This window comes from Struthio camelus, chromosome 14 (genome assembly GCF_040807025.1).
Source record: "Struthio camelus isolate bStrCam1 chromosome 14, bStrCam1.hap1, whole genome shotgun sequence".
Classification (NCBI taxonomy): domain Eukaryota; kingdom Metazoa; phylum Chordata; class Aves; order Struthioniformes; family Struthionidae; genus Struthio; species Struthio camelus.
In genome coordinates, this window is record NC_090955.1 from 7710660 (window position 1) to 7730683 (window position 20024).

The 20024-nt window shown below is 46.0% G+C and overlaps 1 protein-coding gene across 3 annotated transcripts; it reads left to right on the forward strand.

Annotated features, from left to right (window-relative positions):
• The first annotated feature begins 1418 nt into the window (after nt 1–1418).
• TPRA1 (transmembrane protein adipocyte associated 1) lies at nt 1419–18561 on the forward strand. 3 transcript variants are annotated; one of them, XM_068907611.1, is made up of 11 exons: nt 1419–1579; nt 7047–7249; nt 7400–7532; nt 10065–10151; nt 11794–11866; nt 12941–13020; nt 14227–14337; nt 14773–14833; nt 15931–16033; nt 16676–16756; nt 17873–18561. In XM_068907611.1, the coding sequence occupies exons 2-11, from the start codon at nt 7059–7061 to the stop codon at nt 18105–18107; spliced, it is 1155 nt and encodes a 384-aa protein (XP_068763712.1). In that variant the 5' UTR covers nt 1419–1579; nt 7047–7058; the 3' UTR covers nt 18108–18561. The 3 variants fall into 3 exon arrangements, with proteins under 3 accessions (XP_068763712.1, XP_068763710.1, XP_068763711.1); XM_068907609.1 differs by lacking the exon at nt 1419–1579 and adding an exon at nt 2079–2315; XM_068907610.1 differs by lacking the exon at nt 1419–1579 and adding an exon at nt 2162–2299.
• Nucleotides 18562–20024: the final 1463 nt, after the last annotated feature.

Sequence of the window (20024 nt, forward strand, 5' to 3'; positions counted from 1 at the left end):
TGCCTCCGATAAACACTGGATGTGGGAGAGGGTACAGAGCACAGTGGTTCTAAGCTGAAGTTGGAGGATGCACGCAGTCAAAGAGATGGGGCAATCTCTTCAGCTGGGAACAGCAGAGCCATATTTGCACACACCGTGTTTGGGCTGAGGGACAGGGCTTGTTAATACAGGGGAAACACGAGTATGGATTCCCCATCATCTCTGTATTATAAGGGAGCAGTGAGGAAGGCAGGATCCAAAGCGTCACGGTCCTTGTGGTGGCACTCAACAAGTCTTCTGTTTGAGAGAGGCTGTTTTGGGCCCTGATGTCCTAAACACTGGGCTCTAGCCTCAGATTGAATCAGATGGAAAGCGCAGGTGGATTGGAAGGCAAGATCATTCCTTCTGACACAGTTATGTGGGAGGTAGCATGTTGAACTAGTTAGAGCCTGAGGCTAGAAGTGAGAAGACATGGATTTTACTCCTGGCTCTGCTACTGAGACACCATATGCTTTTAGGCAGACGCTCCACCTCTCTTTAAACAGAAGTGTCCTTTCTGTAACTCAGAGATGTTGACACCTGCCTACCCTTTGAGCTTGCAACCATAAACAGAACGTGCCAAAATCATGCAACGTATGATTAACTAGAATGACGATGAGAGGAGAGACAAACTAAGGACCGGATTCTCCAGATGTCATTCCAATGGCATGACACCAGCATAAAAACCTGGTTCAACTCAGTAGAAAATGCAATGGAACGAGGCTGAGGCTGGCAGCACAGTAGCTCCTCTTTGTGAGTCTTACTGAAGTGAAGCTGGAAAGCTAAACCTGAGAAGAGGATCATACAGACTTAAGTTGGGAATGACATGTGTGGAGGGGAGGGTCCCAAAATACCTCACGCTGACTGTATCTCAGAGCAGGGCAGGCAAACTTGTTCAATATGGGCATCTTCTAGAAAGGTGTGCAGCTTGTATAGCAAATTTCAGCTCAGCAAAAGCCTTGCTTTTCTGTAGAAGCAATCCCTAGAGCCTCAGGTGAACTACAGGTAGAAAACCACGCCAGAAGTCTTTGAAATGACTCAGACAACTAGCATCTCCGTTGAAACTGTGTTCCCAGTCAAATAGCTCTTCCCGCCAAGAGTGGCCTGATGATATTTAGCCAGCTATTTCCTTTATTAATCTTGCCTCATTTGTCTCAATTATACCCCTGTTTACCATCCTAAACACCTCTTCTCTCTGCCTGATATTTGTGCCTCCAAATCCTCCTAATTAGGTGCCACATTTTCCTTCGGCTGCTATTTGTCCAAGCTGCGCCGAGTTAGTTCTGTCAGCGTTAAACTTTCCTTAAAAGTCCAGCTCTCCGGCTCGTTAATCATTGTCCCTGCAGTGGGTCGACTGCAGGATCCGGGCTCTGGAAGACAATTATTAACTCCCCCGCCTCATAATAAATAATTCCTCCACCGGAGCAGCCTAAAATCCGTATTCTCTTGGACGTGGGAGCGCACGCCGACACAGCTGCCTGGATCAGGCGCGCGCCTGCTGTGGTGTCCGCGTTCCCCTGAGAGGGGTGCAGGTGCACGGGCTCGCCCGGGAGCTCTACCGGTGAGGTTATAAAGCAGAGCCTACGCGTTACAGGCCAATATAGCCATTAACGGCCTGCAGCCAGGCCAAGATGGCGCCGGGGCCGAGGTCGGCGCCGCCGGAGGCCACGTCTACCCCGGGGTGGCTCCCCCCGCCCAAGGCCTCCGGGAAGCCTGGGGTCAGTTTCCTTGACTGGAGGTGCGCGGGGATGTTTTCTTCCTCACACCCACTTTAAAGCAGAGGAAGGGCGGCCCGGAGCCCGCCGGGGCTAATCGCGGAGCCGCGCAGCGATGGCGACAGGCAACACGAAGGCGGCGGAGGCCGCGGGTCTCTGCGGTGTCGGGCCGCTCTGCTCGCCGTGGGACGCGCGGGGACAAGGCACCTTTAAAACCCGGCAAGCCTGCCTCTCAAGTCCCGCCTCCTGCCCCTTCCCATTGGCCGGCGCGGCTGTTTGTTTTGGCCTCTTTGACAGACCCTCTCTCCAGAGACGCCTTTGATTGGCCGAAGCGACACCCCTCTCGGGGACTCTTTCTCAAGAGCGACGCCGGGCACGGCCGAAAAGGCGTCGCTCCGCCTCTGCCCTCACCGCCCATCCGCTTACCCGCTTGGCGGGGCGGCTCTCTCCTGGGGCCGCTCTTCCGCGACGCTCCCTGCCTGAGGGGAGCGGCTCGGCCGGGGCCGGGGCCTGGCATGGCGGGGCTGGGCCCCCGCGACTGAGCGGCGTCGCCGGGGGACACCGGGGTGGGCTACGCGGCGGGTAGGAGCGGGGCCGCGAGGGCGGCGGCGGCGGGAGGGAGCCCCGGAGCTGGGTGCCGGGGTCCCCCCGAGACCGGGCTCGGCGGAGGGGCCGCGCTGGGGCCGGGGCGGGCGGGGAGCGCCGGGGCCGGCGCCTGCTCTGGCCCCTGGCAGCTCCCCAGGTCTTTAGGGTCTGTCTGTCCTCAGCCCGTCGCGAAACACCCTTCCCCACGCCGGAGGGGGCCAGCCGAGCGCCCCTTTTTTGTTTCCTTTCTACCTAACCTGCTTATTTGTTGGTCCGTTCGTTTATCGGGGGCCGGTCGGGGCCGGGCGTCGCAGCGGTTCGGCGAGAAGCCTTGCCGGCTCGGAGGCCGCCTCGGCCGCGGTCCTCGCCGCGCTCTGCGGTTGCCCCGGGGCTGTGCCCCGGAGCCCGGCCCTTCCCCGGCCCCTCGGCTCGTCCCTGAAAGGCAGCCGTGTGCCCCCTTTTGCAGCGGGGCAACCCTCTGGTGGCAGCGAAGGTGCCCAGAGCGTGGCAAAGGCGCCTTTGCGTTTGCCCAAAGGTAGAAGGCCGCTTCAGGCTTCTTCCGTCGCTTCTCTTGATTCCCTTAGCTGCCTTTAAAATAGGCAATTCTGCCTGGCCGGTGTAGAATATAGTGACCGAGTAGTGTTATTTTGCTTCGCTTGCTCCCTTCTTACCTGCTGCCTGTACACCTATCTCCTGGGAAAAACAAAAAAACAATTATATGTGTTTTTTTTTTTTTCCCCCAGAGTTCATTCCCAAATGTGGATTCTCTTTCTCTGTTGGTTTTGGGTTACTGCTGAGGCTTCTGCTTTTGCTCTTTTTCCTTGGTTGTTTTTGGTATTGCGGTTCCTTTCTTTTAAAGGTAGTCCGGTACCAGATGTGATAATGAAACTTGGAAAGAAGAGGGAAATTAGTCTGCTGTCATTGGTGGAAAATACCTGTCTTGTGAGTTTGATTTTAGGAAGAAATGAGGAAAAGCAACTGGTTTGACCAAGGAGTATGAGATTTGAAAAGCTATGTTAAAAAGGAGGAATAAAAGAAAGGAGGAAACCCCCCCTCCCCTTATTTTTGTTTTAACCTTTATGTCATTGAGGTAGCAGGGGTCAGGTCAGCCCTGCTGACCTGTTGAGCAAAACCCAACTTGGGGTGTTTTCTGTTTTGTTGTGTTTATATAGGGAGCAGTGCTAACCCTAGGATGATAATACATATGCAAGATTTCTAATGCCTTTTTCCAAAAGAAAGAAAACTATCATTTCTTTTTTAAAGCTGAAACTGTGGTAGGTGTGTAGTTCAGCTTTGTGTTTGGGCGTTGAGAGCACAGAGAATTGCCCAATGATTTCAGCCCTGAATTTCATTGGACACTGATACAATTAGAGCCTCGTGAATCAAAAAAAAAAAAAAAAAGCTGCTGGTGAGAGGCAAAGAAGAGCAGTCCTTTTCATCGAAGAAGCAGCTGAGCTTTCCCCAGCACTTTACCTGGAGAGCTTACAAGTCCTAGAGATGTTCTTCTTCTAAATGTTTCTTGTGAGTCCAGTGCTTGGACAGAGAAATAGGCCTCAATCAAATCAGTCTTGCCTTCGGTTGCCGTGTAGAAAGACATTCTTTTTTGTTTTGTCTTCGTATCCCCCACCCCCCAAGTGTATGGCAAATAGAACTACCTGTCACAAGAAAACCAGGACTGTGGCACTGATTTCCTTTTACGTGGCTACAGGGTGATTTCACCCGCTTTGTGCAGGGAAATGAATAGGCCTGGACTGCCTGTGAAGGGAGGGTGTGGTGACTGATCTCTTGGATATGCTCAGCTGACTGGATTTGTTTCAGACTGGACAGGGCAAGGGTTCGGAGAACGTGCTGTAGGGAGCCGTGTGGATGATGGGGATGATGAAACCTAACCGGATCTTTGCCATTGGTTCCAGGTCCCGTTGCCCTGGAATTTTTGCTGTGATTTTGATAGAAGCAGAACAGTTCCCCGCATCCTTCCTATAGGCTTTAACTATTAGAGAAGTATGAAGATTAACCTGTCTGGCTGATGGCTTGGGCTGCCTTTTTTTCTCATGTTGCATGTTCTGCTGCTCTGTCTTTGTATACGCTTCATCTTGGGAGGGAGAAATAGACACTAGCACAAGGCCATAAACAAGCAGCCTAGCTGAGGTAAGCTTGATTCTACTTTGTCCTTTGAAAGCTTGCGACTGGAGCTTGGTTGCAAGTGGCCAACTCCCATTCTTATCAGCAGTGTGCTGCTGTTTCATGATAGTGGTGGCTTCTAGGGGGGAAAAAAAAGGTACTTGTTTGCCCTCTTATAAGAAAGTTGTTCTTTCCCATGTCATTCCCTAGCAGCTTTATGCTTGAGCTCTCTTCAGTGGGACAGGCAGATCAAATTCCGTATCCCAGAAGACATCTTAGGAGGGTGCGATGGCTCAGAGTCGTTCGTGTCATTCTACCCGTGCTCTGTGAGGTTTTTCTCCACCCATTCCCAACTCTTTAAAAACTAGGTAGAATTTCCTCTGTGTTGGTGAGTATGACCATAATTCTTTCTTGCTGCTGCTGAGATGTAGAGGTCTGAAGTGCTTCAGACTAAGAGAACGGAGCCAAGTCATTAGCAGGAGATCAGTGGTATGAATTCAGAGAAGTGAGAAACTGGAGGGAAGAGAAGATACTTCTAGAGAAAAGTCCATAATATGAAGGTTGTTTGCTGGAACCACTACTAGAGCTAGGATTTTTGGCACAGATTTTGCCACCTCAGCACAAAGCTGATCTTTCCAGGTCTACATGTGTTATTTAATGTGACGTCTCTTGTGCAGCACTGCATACGGCAGCCACAAAAGAAAATCCCTGCTCAGCGAGTATCTATCAGCATGGATGGATCAAAGGGGAGGGTGTGTTAGCTGAGAGTGTCATGATCCCCTCTCTCCTCAGAAGACCTAGGAAGAGTCTCAGCCTCTGAAGAGAGAGAAAAGTCTGTGGCTGACAGTCCTGAGCAGTCTGTGGGGAAGGTACTCTTGAACTGTAGAAGTTCAATAGATGGCGCAGGGCTATGCTGCTTATTTCCTGCTTGTAAGTCATCCAGTACCTCGCAGGAAAACTACCTTTTTGAGTCCTTTCACTAAGGCTGTCACTTTTGCCATGCCAGCTTGGGCTAAAGTCAAATGAGCTTTTTGTTGTTGTTTGTTTGTTTTTGAGGTTAATCCAGGATTAACTTTAGCACGCAGGCTGCTCAAGTGCTCTCTGTCCCTGGCAATGTGCATCTTTAAGATGACAGTTGATAGAAGTGTTTTGAATTTGTATGTGATCTGTGACAGCTTCTTCAGGGAGTGCCAGGCTGGAGAGATGATAGGGCCTTGTGGTTGTGCTCAGTTCATAGCTAGTCAAGTGTATTAATGGTGAGGGTTACCATTTTACAGTGGGGAGAGGAGAGGGTTAGCAGGAGGTAATGCATTGAGTCAGGAGCAGGCTTACTATGGAAAATCAGTTCAAAACTCTAGCATAATCCTGTTCTCTGAAGTACTGTGTGTCAGCATCCAGTTAAGCTTCAAAGGTGATTGTAGAAGCAACAGAGGAATGAACTTCTGCAGTTGTTTCTGCCAGTGCAGCACTTACCAAAGCCATCAGCAATGTCATAAACTGGATGGAGTTTGTGGATGGAAGAGAAAAATTTCCCTTTAACTTCTGAAAGGACAGTTAATAACACAGCAGTGCAGGCCTGGGCGACAGACAGATGGCAGAAAAGATGTGAATGTGCTTTCAGGAAAAGCAGTTCAGAAAGGTTTCAGCAAGGGAAGGAGAAGTTCTATGTTGTCATCTTTCAAAGTAGCAGGACTAGTGAAGGTAGGGCAGGCAAAAGAACTGAGGGCTGTGGCTCCTGGGGTCTGCCCATAGCTCTCTGGTGCCCTAGAGTTTGACCTTAGGAAAGCCATTAGATTGGACTGCTTCCATTTCTGGGTTTGCAAACTCCTGGTAGTGATGCTGACCTGTCTGAGAAGTGCTATGCCGTCAAGATCGGTGCATGTAAAGAAGTTTGAGAACTTTATACTGACAGGGTTGTAGAAAGGCACTGCCTTTTCACAGCCTTGCTTTTGTGCTTAAAATCAGAACAATTGTGGTGCCTTGCAGGTGATTGGAAGAAAAAATGATTAATATTGGCTTTTGACGGTGTTGATTTCTGAAGGTAAAGAGTCTGTACAGTCCCGTGACATAAAAGTATGTCAGACTTTCCCTACTCTTAGACTGTGAGGTTTTAGGTAGGGCCTTTCTTTGCCGTCGTTAAAACTAAATCGTTGACCATAATTTCTGATGATCGTGGGAACTAGAATGATAATTAATGCTGTAGTGCAGCAGGTTTTCTGTCTTCATCCAATGATGCTAGGTATTGTTGCAGAGTCTTGGTTTCTTCTATGAATCTGCTAAAACTCAAGAAATCATGAAATCTAATCCAGCTTAACGTTACACTGTCTTGAAGGTGCTTATTATCCTGGTACAAGATAGTGTTTTTGGTCCTGCCTGTGTGCAGAGCTGGGGCAGGTGGCACTTGCTCTGTGTAATACAGTCTTTCTGTTGATGGTACTTTGCTGTAATGAGCAGGAAGCAGTTGTGCTGGGGCCTAATGGAAGGGATGTGGGTTTTTTTTTTTTTTTTTTTTTTTGTTTTTTGTTTTAAACTCTGACTCACAACTGAATTAATGTTGCTTTTTTGTCTCTGCTGTGGCTGTCTTGTTTTGTGCTTGACCCGGACCAGAAAGAAGGCAGGATGTTCCAATCCATGATGTCTGTGATGATGTTCACCACGCATGACAACGTCACACACACTACTGCCCTGGTGACAGCGCTAGATAACGTGACAACTTTGTCCCCAACAACAACACAGGCAATCAATGACACCAACATCACTGTGCCACACAAGTGCCTGCTGTTGCTCTATGAGGACATTGGGAAGTCCAGGTGAGAAGGGAAAGTTGGGACCAGAGACTGACCCTGGGCCAGGGGAAAGCTTTCTTTCTCAGAATTTGAATGAGGAGGAATTGGAGCTGGGACCTTGTCTTCTAGATGCTGAAGATCAGGAAAATACTATGTTTTATTTACTTCTTGCAGAGTCCGCTACTGGGATCTTTTGCTCCTGATTCCCAATGTGCTTTTCTTTATGTTTCTTCTCTGGAAGCTGCCCTCTGCCAGGGCCAAAATCCGTGTCACTTCCAGTCCAATCTTCACTACATTCTACATACTAGTGAGTACCACTATGTGCTTTTGAACTGATTGGAGGAGTGACAGATCTTTGTTACCGCTCATTAACAATATCACTGAAGCAATGGAGAGAACCTAGATCAGAGCTCTACAGGGATAAAATCTATTTCTAGATGCGGATGTACTGCAAGAAACAGTCATGTTCTTAAAGGTTTTTGTTTTTTGTTCCCCCCCCCCCCCCACACACACACTCTTTGAATGCTAATTTTCCTAAATTCTGGGTTTGGGTGGATTTTGTTCTGCTGTGGTTGTAGTTGTGGTATTTGTGTTTTTGTTTGCTTTGTTTTTGCTTTGTCATCTTTGTATCTTTGTCTTATGTTTTCCTTCCTTCTTTGAGAAAGTTATATGTGAAATGAAACCAGCTTCTTTTGGAGATAGTGAAAGTGAAACAATGGGGAATGGTTTGTGTGAAGCTGTTGGGAAGCTTGTTCATCTACTGTAGAAAACAGTGTTCTGGTTGGTCCAGGCATGTAGAAACCCAACCGTGTTAGCTTCTTTCCCATCATACTGATCATCTGAGGATGTTCTCATTGCTTCTTAAAATGGAAACAGAAAATATAGGCTGTACAGTCACAGTTCTCAAACATGTAAGATCTCTTGTCTGTTCCCTTTTCCCAGTTTAAAAGGCACAAGCAGATTCTGATCGTGTTAGGTGGTCTCTGCAGTAGTCTTTGAGCATCGTTTTGATTGCCTCATGAGGCAAGTCACAGTTAATGGAAGTGAAGCTAAGGACCTACATAGAGTTGTGTAGAAATGTCATTCAGAAGCTTTATCATGGGTGCATTTTTAGGCCCTGGCTTGTCTTAATATAACATAATGTGCCTGCTCTTTCTCAGTGAGATTAATACAGATTGTGTAAGTAAATACATGTTTGAGTTGGGTTAGATGAGCGGTATCTTTCTTCAAGCTATGTACAGGTACTGGCATGGCAAAACCCAAGAAATATCAAAAACAGTGCCAGTCTGGTGAGAAGTCCTGTTAGCTCTTATATGTCCAGAACATTGACATTGGGCTTGTGCCCAATGTTTTGGATAACCAGGTTTGGATAACCAGGTACATAAAATGCTTCAGAGTTTAAAAAGAACAAAAAGTCTTTTCCAGTCTGGATTTAAATTTTCTATTATGTTTCCAGTAATAAGTTAGTGAGAAGCTAGTGCCAAAGGCTTTGGAAAGCAAAACTCCTGAGAAACGAAAGGAAAGGAAAAAAAGCGAACTGATTGTATGCTGTTGGCTTTTTCAAAACAGAATGAGATGCAGAAAGTGATGCAAAAGCCTTAAAGGGAAGTGTTTTTCACTTGGTTTGATCTTCTGGCATTTGCTCTTGGGAAATGAGGACGTAAATGTGTTCTGTGAGGATTTCCTTTCAAACAGTTGTTTGTCACATCTCCGAGGAGTGCTTTCTGGTGCAGTCGGTGATTAAAGCTAAGTTAATAGATTAAGAGTCTCTTCCTACTTAGAGAAGAAACAAAAAGGGTGTGTTTACTTCTCCAATGACTTGTTGCTGCTCTAGAATAGCATTATATTCAGGGACTTCTCCCTTTTTGTCAATGTTCTCTCCCAGAGTTTCCCACCCCAGAAGGGAATGTCACGTTCTTGTCTTGTGCTGTGTTCGTTCCTTCCCCCTTTAAAGGGGAAGCATTCTGCTGTAGGTGCTTTGCTTCTAAGGTGGTTTGAGAACAGCACCTATAGTAAGCCTGGACTCTTTCCAATTTGTGATAAATCTAGCTGCGTCACTTATTGAGTGTTATAATAAATTAGCTCATGACTCTAGTGATTTCATCAAAAAAAATCTGTCTTTTTCAGGGGCTAAGCCTTCATTGCACAGTGGAGGGTAGAGATATCCAACTGAGCTCTTAATTGCATAGTATAGCTATGACAGCACAAGGGTTGGTAAATTAGCTGTGCTGAGTTCCATGCTGTCATGCTTAAATGGTACATGAGCTGGCTCAGGTATCCGTGTGTTGCACTGCACTGCAGGGTAAGAGGCTTTAAAGCTTTTGCCTACAGCTGACTTATCTTCTGCATTCCTGAGCATTGTCAGTGCTGAGTGAAAGAACTGTGGACTTCACCTCTATTGCAGATCTAAGTGTGGTAGTTACTATCAAGTGGCTTTGCTAATGGGATGCATTTGGTCTGTTCAGTCATACCAAGCATTTTATCTTGTAATTTGGAGGGATATATTTTTATTTCAATTTTTCTCCTTCCCGGACCCAGTAGACTGAAGGGTGGGAAGGCTCTTTGCCTATAAAGGCATTATTATAAGGAGTGGATGAGGCTTCTTCAGAGCTGTGTAATCCAACAGTTGAAAGAATTTGTTCCTTCTAGGCTCTAAGTCAGCACTCCTATATCTAACAAGCCCAAAGAATCCTCTTGCTGGTTCCAGCAAATTAGTTTGAATTTGTAAGGGGTACTGAGGACTTCACGTCACCTGGAAACTATATTCCAAAGGAATTTCTGGTAGCTGCTGCATATCTCCCTGTTGACATCAGTTCACTTTTGGTATCTTTTTATGTAGGTATTTGTGGTGGCTTTAGTTGGCATTGCCCGTGCTGTTGTCTCCATGACCGTCAGTGCCTCTGATGCTGCCACAGTTGCTGATAAGGTAGGTACAACACTGACTTCAGAGGCTCTGCTTTGTGCAGTCCTGTCACAGCAATCTGTTTCTGCTTCCCTCTTATGTGAACTCAGGAAGAATGTTTTATTTGCGGTAGTCGTAGCTGTGTGTGTTAAGGAATCCTGTTCTGATAATTGTATCTAAGTGATCACAACATCCAGGGCTGTAAAACAATGAACTTCCTAAATTAGACATGCAAATAGTGGCAGTAAAACTTTCTCTTGCAAAGATGGAATGACTCTTCTTTGCAAGAGCTAAACATTCAGATAGATACCTTAAAAGGATAAGCAACACCTGGTCTTTGTCATGCTTACCTGTATTTGTGTAACTCTTGGAAAAATACTGTGTGTGTATTTTTTTTTCTTTTTTTCCCCACTTACTGAAAGCAAATAAAACTGAATTCCATTGTGAGCCTGATAGCTGAATGTCCTTGCAGCCACCCTGAGCGCAGGGCGAACCCTTTAGCAAACAGGAAATCAGGAAATAGCTTTGTACGTGCTGTTTCTTTGTAGACGTTTGACTTGTAGTAGAATATCACCTAAAACAAAGCTCTGTCATTCTTGAGCTGTTGGAGGCAGAACAGCCACCACAGAATGCGGTTCTCTAGCCTTTATTCTGTGGGATCAATGTGGTTCTCTTGCCTTTCTCTTATGTTACCTGTGAAAGCATTTTACTGTGCTGCTTCTGGGTGGCTAGATCTCTGTAGCATTTTCCTTAACCTCTGTTGAATAGATCTAGGTACAGGACTTCAGTAATGGAGAGTGGGTGAGAAGGTGCTTCTCTTCAGCTCTGTTAGTGTTGCTATTAAGCACTCCTTGCTGGGAAGTCGTACAGTAGGACAGCTTCTGTCAATTTTTCCTGTAGACACATGTTCTATTATGTTTGTGTTATTCTCTCTCACCTATATTTTCTATTTATTTTATGAGATGTTAGAAGTGTAATTATATTTTCCTAAGTATCTCACCAAACACCTTTTAAAATAACGTGTATCCTCAAGAGAGCATTGTTCAGAGGAAAAGGACTGAGCCAGGATTTTAGGTTCTTGCCTAGGTTCCCCACTAGTTTATTGCATGACTTTCTTGAAAGTTATTTAACCTGCTGTTTATTCACTTTTGTTTACTAAATGAAACATGGGAATGAAAATGACCAGCTGGAAGGAGGCAGTGCTTTACAGTCTACTTTAGATTTTGGGACTAGTGGCTTTGGAGAAGGTCAGAATACTGAATTTTTACAGTCATAAGTTTACTGCAGAATTTGCTGCTTTAAGAACTGGCCCTGTTTGCTATAATTCTAAGACCTTCTTGGGTTGGTTGTGTTTGGGAGTACAGCAGAAAGGACACAACCATTACAGGTGACAGAGCCTCAAGCGTGGTGAGCCACGGCCACTTCCTCTCTCAGCAAGCATGCCATTTCCTCACTCGCACGCATAAGTTCTGTTTCGTAGGCTGGGTCAGGTTCTGAGACAAGCACATAATTAGCATTGCTACGAAGCATGATGAATGTCCGTGTAAATGTCCTGCTCCGTTCAGAGGCTGCTATCTCCTGGAGCAGAGAGTGGAGTTTCACTGTATTAACTTCCAATTGGTTCCACACTCCTAATCACATCTGTCTGGTTTCTGTTATCCCTCAGATCCTGTGGGAGATCACAAGGTTCTTCCTTCTGGCCATTGAGCTGAGCGTGGTGATTCTAGGCCTTGCCTTTGGTACGTGTCAGGAAGCTTTTGAATGCTTTGAATGTTTCCTGTTCCCCTTCTCTTCACAGAGACTGTGTCTGTAAGTTTGTGTGAATGCTGATCCTATAAAGTGAAAGATCTCTAGAATAAATATAGAGGACAAATTCAACAGTTTTTGTTAGAAATGGCTGAAAGCCCGATTACCTTCACAGTTCTTCTGACTTGTACAGTTTCGGAGTTTGTATGCGCATCGCTTCCCCTCCACCCCACCCTGCATGCACATAGTGAAGGATTGTACAGCTTAAGTGAAGAGGACTTTTATGCACGGATCAGCTGTCTGACTTCTTTGTTTCAACCCCATTTTATGTAAGAAGGATGATTCCTTTGGCAGTCCTTCTATCCCACCTTGGTTTGATTCCATGCTGGCTTCATCCAGCCCCTTTAGCCATCCCTGTAGCCTGTTACTCTACTTCCTTCAGCTGTGCAAGTGAAGAAGCTATGTGGAGCACTTGTTGATGTGGGCTAGGGGTTGGGGAGCAGGAAATTGGTAGGTATGTCTGTCAGGTCTGCCAATGGGACATCTGAGCACTGGTTCTTTGTTCTCTAAAGGGCTCGTAAAATAACTTGGGTTGGAAGGGACTTCTGGAGGTTGCCTGTTCCTCCATATTCCAGTGCAGATTCCTCCAGAGTGTGTAAAGCCTTCTTCTCTGCCCTAACCCAATTGCCCATCAACATTTTTCCTGAGAATAAAGTCTTCAGCTGTTCTATGTGGATGATACTGGAGTAATTCCTGATTCCTTCCCCCCCCACCTCCCTTTCCTTTTTTTTTTTTTATGGTAGCACCACTGGAAAGACTTAATTGCTTTCTGTATATTAGTGGGGCAGGAGGAAAGCAAGTTAAAATCTACTGTTTTATAGGTATCGTTTTGTCTGTGAAAGGCTTAATTCTCCAAACAGAAAAGCGGTCTACAGAGGTTAAGTGAGCTTTAACCGTCCCTTGAAGGCTTCTGGAATTTTCCTACATTGATTTTGGAGATAGTTGATTTTTACTAGAGTTGGGAGCAAATTAGGATGTGATCATGTGTGAATATTCCTTATTTCCAGGTCATCTGGAGAGCAAGTCGAGTGTGAAACGTGTTCTGGCAATCACCACAGTGCTGTCTCTGGCATATTCTGTCACTCAGGTGAGTACACTGGAGAAGAAAAGCTAGTCTTTGCAAAAGAGAGCTCTGCTTGGAATTAGGCAGTTTAGATGTAGGATTCCTGTCTGGAATGTGGAACAAATGGCAGCTTTGCTGTTTAGATGAGGCTTTGGGGGATGACAGGATGCTTGTGGTGATGGATGAGGATCCCCAGAGTATACACCAAGACTAGATCTCTTCATGGCATGACTGGCTTGACCAGTGTCAAGAAATGAGATGAGGTTTAGGCAGATTGCCTTGTTTCATGAGTTTTGGAATAGGAGTGAAAATTCTTCATATCTGAGCAATGAGTTTGACTCTAGCTCAAGTTTTGCCAAAACTAGATGGAGAGACACAAAGTGCCCTTGTCAGATAAAGGCAGTGCAGTGAGCCCTTTCAGCCTCTTGTCCTCTGTCTCTTTGAGAACTAAGAGCTCTTGCTTCCCTTCAAACTAACAGTTGGCTTGCTAGCTCAGTTTATTAGCTGTGTCTCTACCTCTCTACAAACAATGCAGTGTATGTCTGGATTTATTCCTGGTATGTCAGTGGCCCTGTGCCTCTTTATCTGAGGCAGCGCCAGGATAACACACAGATCATTGTTCAGTGTTCAGGCTCTTGCTTGCAGGGGCAGCGAGCTGATTGTTAGCACATGATGCACTGGAGGAGCCTCATTAAATATCAAGTGTGTGAACTATATATCTGGATTCAATAACTGCTTGCAAGTGCCTTTCCTCTTTCCACTGCCTGTATATTAGTTTCTGTTCATACAGTTTTTCAGGTATACAGGTGGATAAGACAATTTCTTTCCTCCACTCTTGCACAAGTGCAGGTTTTTATTTCAGATTTTCAAATACAAAATGTTTGCTTTAGAGGTGAAAATGGAGGTGGAACTTTCTGTCTCAGACAGACAGCTGCTTCCATCTACTATCTTCCCTTCATTCAGGCTCCCTTCCAGGTGGTCATTGATGCTGTTTTTCCCTTGGACAGATTCCTGCCACTTCTCCCCTATATACACTTTTCATCTTCAGTTTCTTGCACCTCTCCTATATGAGCTTGACGTGACCTAAGCAGGCAAATGGTTGGGCCTTAGTGAGAAGGCAGAGACAATTGTTATCTGAACTTCCTTAAGCGTAGTCTCCTTTGTGCAGACGCTCACGGTAGTGAGGGTGCTGACCATAACAGAATCATGATGGTACCACTTCTCTCCTAGGGGACTTTGGAAATCCTGTACCCTGATGCCCACCTCTCAGCAGAAGACTTCAACATCTATGGCCATGGAGGGAGACACTTCTGGCTTGCCAGCTCTTGTTTCTTCTTTCTGGTGAATACTAAGCGCGTGTTACACGCTCTGTCTTCCTTTTTGTATTTCCTAATTAAGACAAGGAGAATGATTTGTTTTTGGTAAGGCCATAGGTCCCCCCCCCAACCCCTTCCTGCTCCTGCAGTATTGATCCTTCTCATGGGGCAGGGAAGCTGAAGCAGATGACAATGTGGTGGAGTGATGTAAGCTCTGGCAGCTGAATTCCAGCTGAGCTGAAGATGTTCTTCACCTTCTTGTTTCCCAGTGACCAGCCAGCCTGTGTGTGCTGATGGAGGATGAGTTGTGTAGCTTTCACATCTGAACTAGGTTCAATATTGGGGGTCTATGTTCCCCGCAGAGCATCTCGGTACTCCCTAATGCCACACACCATCCCTGCAAAGCTAGTTGATTTTAGTTCCAAACAGCCATGGAACAGTTAGTTCTTTGTCTCAACAGGTCTATTCCTTGGTGGTGATTCTTCCAAAAACTCCTCTGAAAGACCGGATTTCTTTGCCCTGTAAGTGACTGTAGTGTGTTCCAGAATATAGATGGGGACAGCACTAGGATAAAGGACAGATGGGAATAAGAGGGTCCTATATCTGTACTGCAGGTGCATTCCACTAACTTGGGGTAAAGATACATAGCAAAGGACTGATAAGTTTTCTTGAAAAATAGTGTTCTGTGCCTTTCGGAGGCCGGGGCAGAATAGGAGTGACTACACTGCTACTTCAATAGTTAAGCCATCACATTAAGAAAACAAGACTTTTAGCTCAGTTATTGAAACAGGTATAATGTGACTGTCATGGTAAATACATCTTCAGAGAGCCATACAAAATGCACTTAATTGTGTAGTTTCTTTTGAAATGCATGTATGATGATGTATGTATGCTGGTCATCCACCTGGGAAATAAAAGTCCTGGGCTTCGCAGGTTAGTTGGGAGCTGCTTAATAAGTTTTGCCTGGGTGCTTACTTTAAGATGTTTCTTCCTTTTTTTTATTTTGTTGCAGATTATCTACAGTTCTTGAATAGGGAAATACTCTGTTAGTAAGATGCTTTCATTAGTGGGTTGTTTTTTTTTTTCCCTCTAGTAATGTTGGCATCTATGTCTGGGTACCTTGAGGGAGGGGACATGTGGCACATGCTACAAGTAGGTGGTCCTGGGCCTCCTCTGCCCAGTGTTGATCTCTGGGGTACTCTCCTGCCAGCCTGCTATTCAGGTCTCCTGAGCAGCTGTGTTAGTGCTGCAGATCAGAATGGCACTGCTTCTGGTTCAGCTGTGTTTCTTTATGTCCAAGTATGTGACTGACAGTGGTTCTGGATGTCTGTTTGCCTATAACATCTTTGCATGTGTTGCCATGATGCTGCATTTTAAGACCCATCTGTGTGCCTGGTGTGTGTGCATGCACATACAGGAGGGCATGGTTTAGCCCATTATATCAGTTTTGGCAGCGTGGGACAGAAACATGCGGTCCTAACTCTTTAGGAATTCTAAGGAGCCCAGATGGTGAGATGCTTCCATTGGGTTTGCCATCTCTATCAAACAGGACCTATTATTTGTGCTGGGCTGGTGGTGATGAAGTTGAGTGTCACCCTTATGTCTTCCTGTCTTACAGCCAGGAAGAGTTTTTATGTTTATGCTGGAATTCTGGCTCTGCTGAACCTGGTGCAGGGCCTGGGCAGTGCCCTCCTCTGTGTGGATATCATAGAAGGACTGTGGTATGTATGCTGGGGCAGGAGATTGCAGCCCAGTTTCCCATGAAGCATCTGAGTGTCCTTCAGCGTTGCCTCTCCTGAGAAAACAAACTTTGTTAGGTGTTCCTAAGGAGGCATAAAGCTGTTGGGTCTGTTTTTTCTTATGCCTAAAGATTTCAAAGAGCTCAGGAAACTCACAGTGGGGAGGTCTGTGGAGCTGCATACTCTGCGCTGGTCTTGAGGTGGTGAGTGAGGGTTGACCTTTAGCTCGGCATTGGTTCATATTTCATGGTTAATAAGGGAAGAGATGGACAGTTTCCTAGAAATAGCATGGAGATGCCCTTAGTCATATCTGGAATCTGTTACTGCAGGGACCAGTGTCACTTCTGTGAGTCAGAATTGGGAGCGCTGAGATTGTGCTCTCGATCAAGCCTTGGGACTTGACATGGTTCCCTCCCAAAGCGTCTGGGAGCAGCCACATGTTGATAGCAGTGCCTATTACTTTGCATTAGTCTAAATTTATTTAGCACAAGACTTTTCTTCCGCTGTGCTTAAACACTCTAGAGGGAAATGGGATCGCTTCCTTTAGGTGGATGTGGCTGGGGTTATCCAACTGTACTGCGTATGGATGCTAAACTCCTTCATATTCCCTTTTGCCTTTGACAGCTGTGTTGATGCTACCACATTCCTTTACTTCAGCTTCTTTGCACCTCTCATCTATGTGGCCTTCCTGAAAGGCTTCTTTGGGTGAGTAGCCAGGAGCAGGGGTTTGTAAAGTATGTATTGTTTAATTGTTCTGCACCCACGTTTTCCCCATCTGTAGAATAAAGGCAGTGACTAGAATGCTGCTTAGAGAACCAATTGTTTGTTTATGTCCTTGCTGTTTTCCTTGTGTAACCTAGGGCTGGTCAGTTCTCTCCAAGACTCCTTTGCATGCAAAGTGGAGCTGGTAGCTATGTTCCTCTTGAAAGTTCATGAGGATCAGTTCTTAAGTGTCTGCATTCTGCTATGTAAAATTTTGCTGCTGAAATTGGTAACTAAATAGTTAGTGAGGGACTGAGTCCTGGAAGATTAAATAGTCCCCTGGGTAGGGTTTTTGACAGCTCAGTAGAAAGGATCTCAGAATTAGGTAACCCAGTGGCTGTCATCAATCCTTTAACTGGGGGCTCCTCTAAACGGTGACCCTCTGGCCTGTTCTGAGAATGTTGAGAAGCATGATTCTTGGGTCGAGGGTGCCATCGTGTGACCGCTCAGAGGAGATGCATCTTGATAGGAAAAAGTGTTTCAGTGTTGCTGAAGCTCTACCTTCTATTGTCTGTGAGCAAGAAACAGTAGGATTTAAAATAATTAGGAACACAGAGTACTCCTACGTTATCCAAATGTGCTTCTGTGGCCTGCTGAAATCAGAAGGGAAAAGTGTCTGGAGGTAGGGATGGAAACCGCTGATCCTCGCATGTTTGCGTTTTGGTTTTCCTAATGCCCGTGAATGGGACTTGAGGCAAAATCCCCTTCTGTTGAAATGAGTAGCCAGGCTGCCATGGAGTCCAGTGGTGCTTGGATGTTGTTGCCCTTGGGTTGTCCCCTCATCCTAAAGATGAGCTCATGATTATGCTTCTCACATTGGAGTCAGGGTTCTCCCATTTTTATTCCACCTAGATATCCTGGTCTGAAGCTGCAGCTGGCGTTAGCTTTTATTCCTGTGATTTACCTGGTGCAGTAACTGCCATGCAGTAATGCAAAGACTTCTCTAAGGCCTGAATATATGGTTTCTTATTGCTGCTGTTGAGTTTCAGTTAAGGATAGGTGGCTGCAATGGGATACTGCACTGCTTAAACAAATATTTTAAATCTTTAATGACTCTAGGTCTGAGCCGAAGATCCTTTTCTCCTACAAGTGTCAAGTGGATGAACCTGAAGATGTAGACGTGCACCTACCCCACCCCTATGCTGTTGCCAAGAAGGAAGGAGTGGATTCTGGTTTCTACTCAAGCACTCAAATTGACACTGCAGCCTACCTGGATGATGTAGCCTCTATGCCATATCATGTGGGCAGCATCAACAGTGTAGACAGTGACCGCTGGAAAGCCATCAATGCCTAAGGCAGTGCAGCCCCCTTCACACGATGCCTCGTTCCTTTCCTTCCAAACTCCTGACACCACAACTGTTAGGATGTCCATGGGAAATCAGTCCTTGGCTATCTGCCATGGCTTTTTCCCTCTTCCTTAGGACTTCCTAAACCTATTGAGAAACAGTTGGCAGCCCAAATCCCCTTGGAAAGGACGTTTTCTGTCGCTACCCGAGAACAACCTGGAGCAGTTTTGTTCATAAATCTATAAACACTGAACCTTCCTGATCCTCCATGTTCCAGATGCAACTCTGACCCAGAAGATAGGCCTGGCTGGTACCCCTTCATTTTCAGTGACTGGAAGCTCCTCTTTGTCCATTAGGGGAATGACACTTAAGGATGAGGGTGTTGATTTGACTGCTGTATTATGCATATATAGAAAGTGCTTAATGCTTGGAGCCAAAGATGGTCTTCCTGGGCTTTCTTGAGCAGCATGGTTGTGTGTATTTTGTCATAATGCAATTGCATAGGCTCCTCATGACAGCAGCGTCTGGAGAGGGAAGCTGGTCAGCTGTGCTCTTCTCCAGTTTCAGCTAATACTGATGAAAATCATGAATGGCAGTTTCTGGGGGATAAAAGGAGCATTAAGAGTGTGTGGGAAGAAGAGGGGTGTGAAGAGAACTGTTCAGTGTGCCCTGGGACTGTTTTGGGGTGCACTAGTTAATAGGTAGCAGCATGGACATGACCTGACAGGACAGGGAGACAGAAGGACAGGCAGCCATGCTGACTAGCTGAGCTGAAGCAGCTGTGAAACAGGCTCTGCAGACTGTGCTGCTGTGCAGCTGAACTCGCAGTGAAATCTAAGTAATGACACTGAGTCAAGGCTGAGTTCTAAGAGTAAAACATGTGAGGTGGATGTGTTTCACATGTGCACCCTGCTTCTTGGGTCTGGCAAGGTCTTGGAGGGGACTGTAAAGGAGGGAGCTGACTCTGCAGATGAAGGCTCCAGAGAAATTCAGATGCCTGAGGCAGAGCAGAGCAGGGGAGCTCTCAAACACCATCGGAGCAGTAGAATCAAGCTGACTGGTGTTCTAGGTTGGGAGGTAGGTGGGAGAGGGACACTCAGCTACTGCTTCTGTGGCAAGGTTCTTCTCTTATGTTGCAGTTTAGATGTCCAGATTTCTGTTGGTCTGAATAGGTTTTTTGGCTTGATACACTGAAAATACTTCTGTGCATGTGGAGTGTGGTTCATTTAAAGACTATCTGGAACTTCCTGTTCATCTCTTCCACTCTGGAAAAGGGACTGTTGTCTGAACTGCCTGGTACGCAGTTCCAAGACACCGTGGTGCAATCCAGGGACTGTTCCGCTGAAAGCTGCATCAGACTGGCTTCTGGGACATACTGAGCTCTCCAGGGATAAAGAGGTTTATTCTTCTAGCTTTGGAGGTTCCTTCCTACCTGGGTCCTCGAGGTAGGTGGAGATCTGCTATAACTAATGGCAGCTTTCCATTGGAGATGGCAGAATGAGGGAATATGAAACATTTGGGGACTGTGTGCATCTCTTCCCCAACTCTCCTGTTCCTGAAGAAGAATATTGAGGTAAGAGTTTTTTAGGAAATCCTCATGGAGGGAACAGTGCAGTGATAGTTTGGATCATGCAAAACACTGCTACTAGGTAGTAGCATTTGCTACCAGGTGTTTCCACTGTAAGGAAAGAAACAGTTTGGATAAGAGCACAAAGTGCATATTGGTTGCCAAAACTATGCAGGCCCTTTGCTTATCTTCTTAGTTAATGAGCAATGCAGCCTCTCTGTTCTGCTGCCTGTAGACTTTGCCCTGCAGGCTTCCAAGTAGCATTGACACCTTAAAAACAAAAAACCTCCCCTCAGTTTTAAATACATTTTTTTTTTTTTTAAATCTACTTTTAAGGAAAAAAGGCTTCCGTTTGTCC

What these genes read in the sequence shown, in the direction of transcription:
- TPRA1 (XM_068907611.1), top strand. Translation starts at nt 7,059, where the DNA reads ATGTTCCAATCCATGATGTCTGTGATGATGTTCACCACGCATGACAAC. An exon ending in GAGGACATTGGGAAGTCCAG is followed by an intron (nt 7,250 to 7,399) that starts GTGAGAAGGGAA and finishes TACTTCTTGCAG; the next exon opens with AGTCCGCTACTGGGATCTTT. An exon ending in GATTCTAGGCCTTGCCTTTG is followed by an intron (nt 11,867 to 12,940) that starts GTACGTGTCAGG and finishes CCTTATTTCCAG; the next exon opens with GTCATCTGGAGAGCAAGTCG.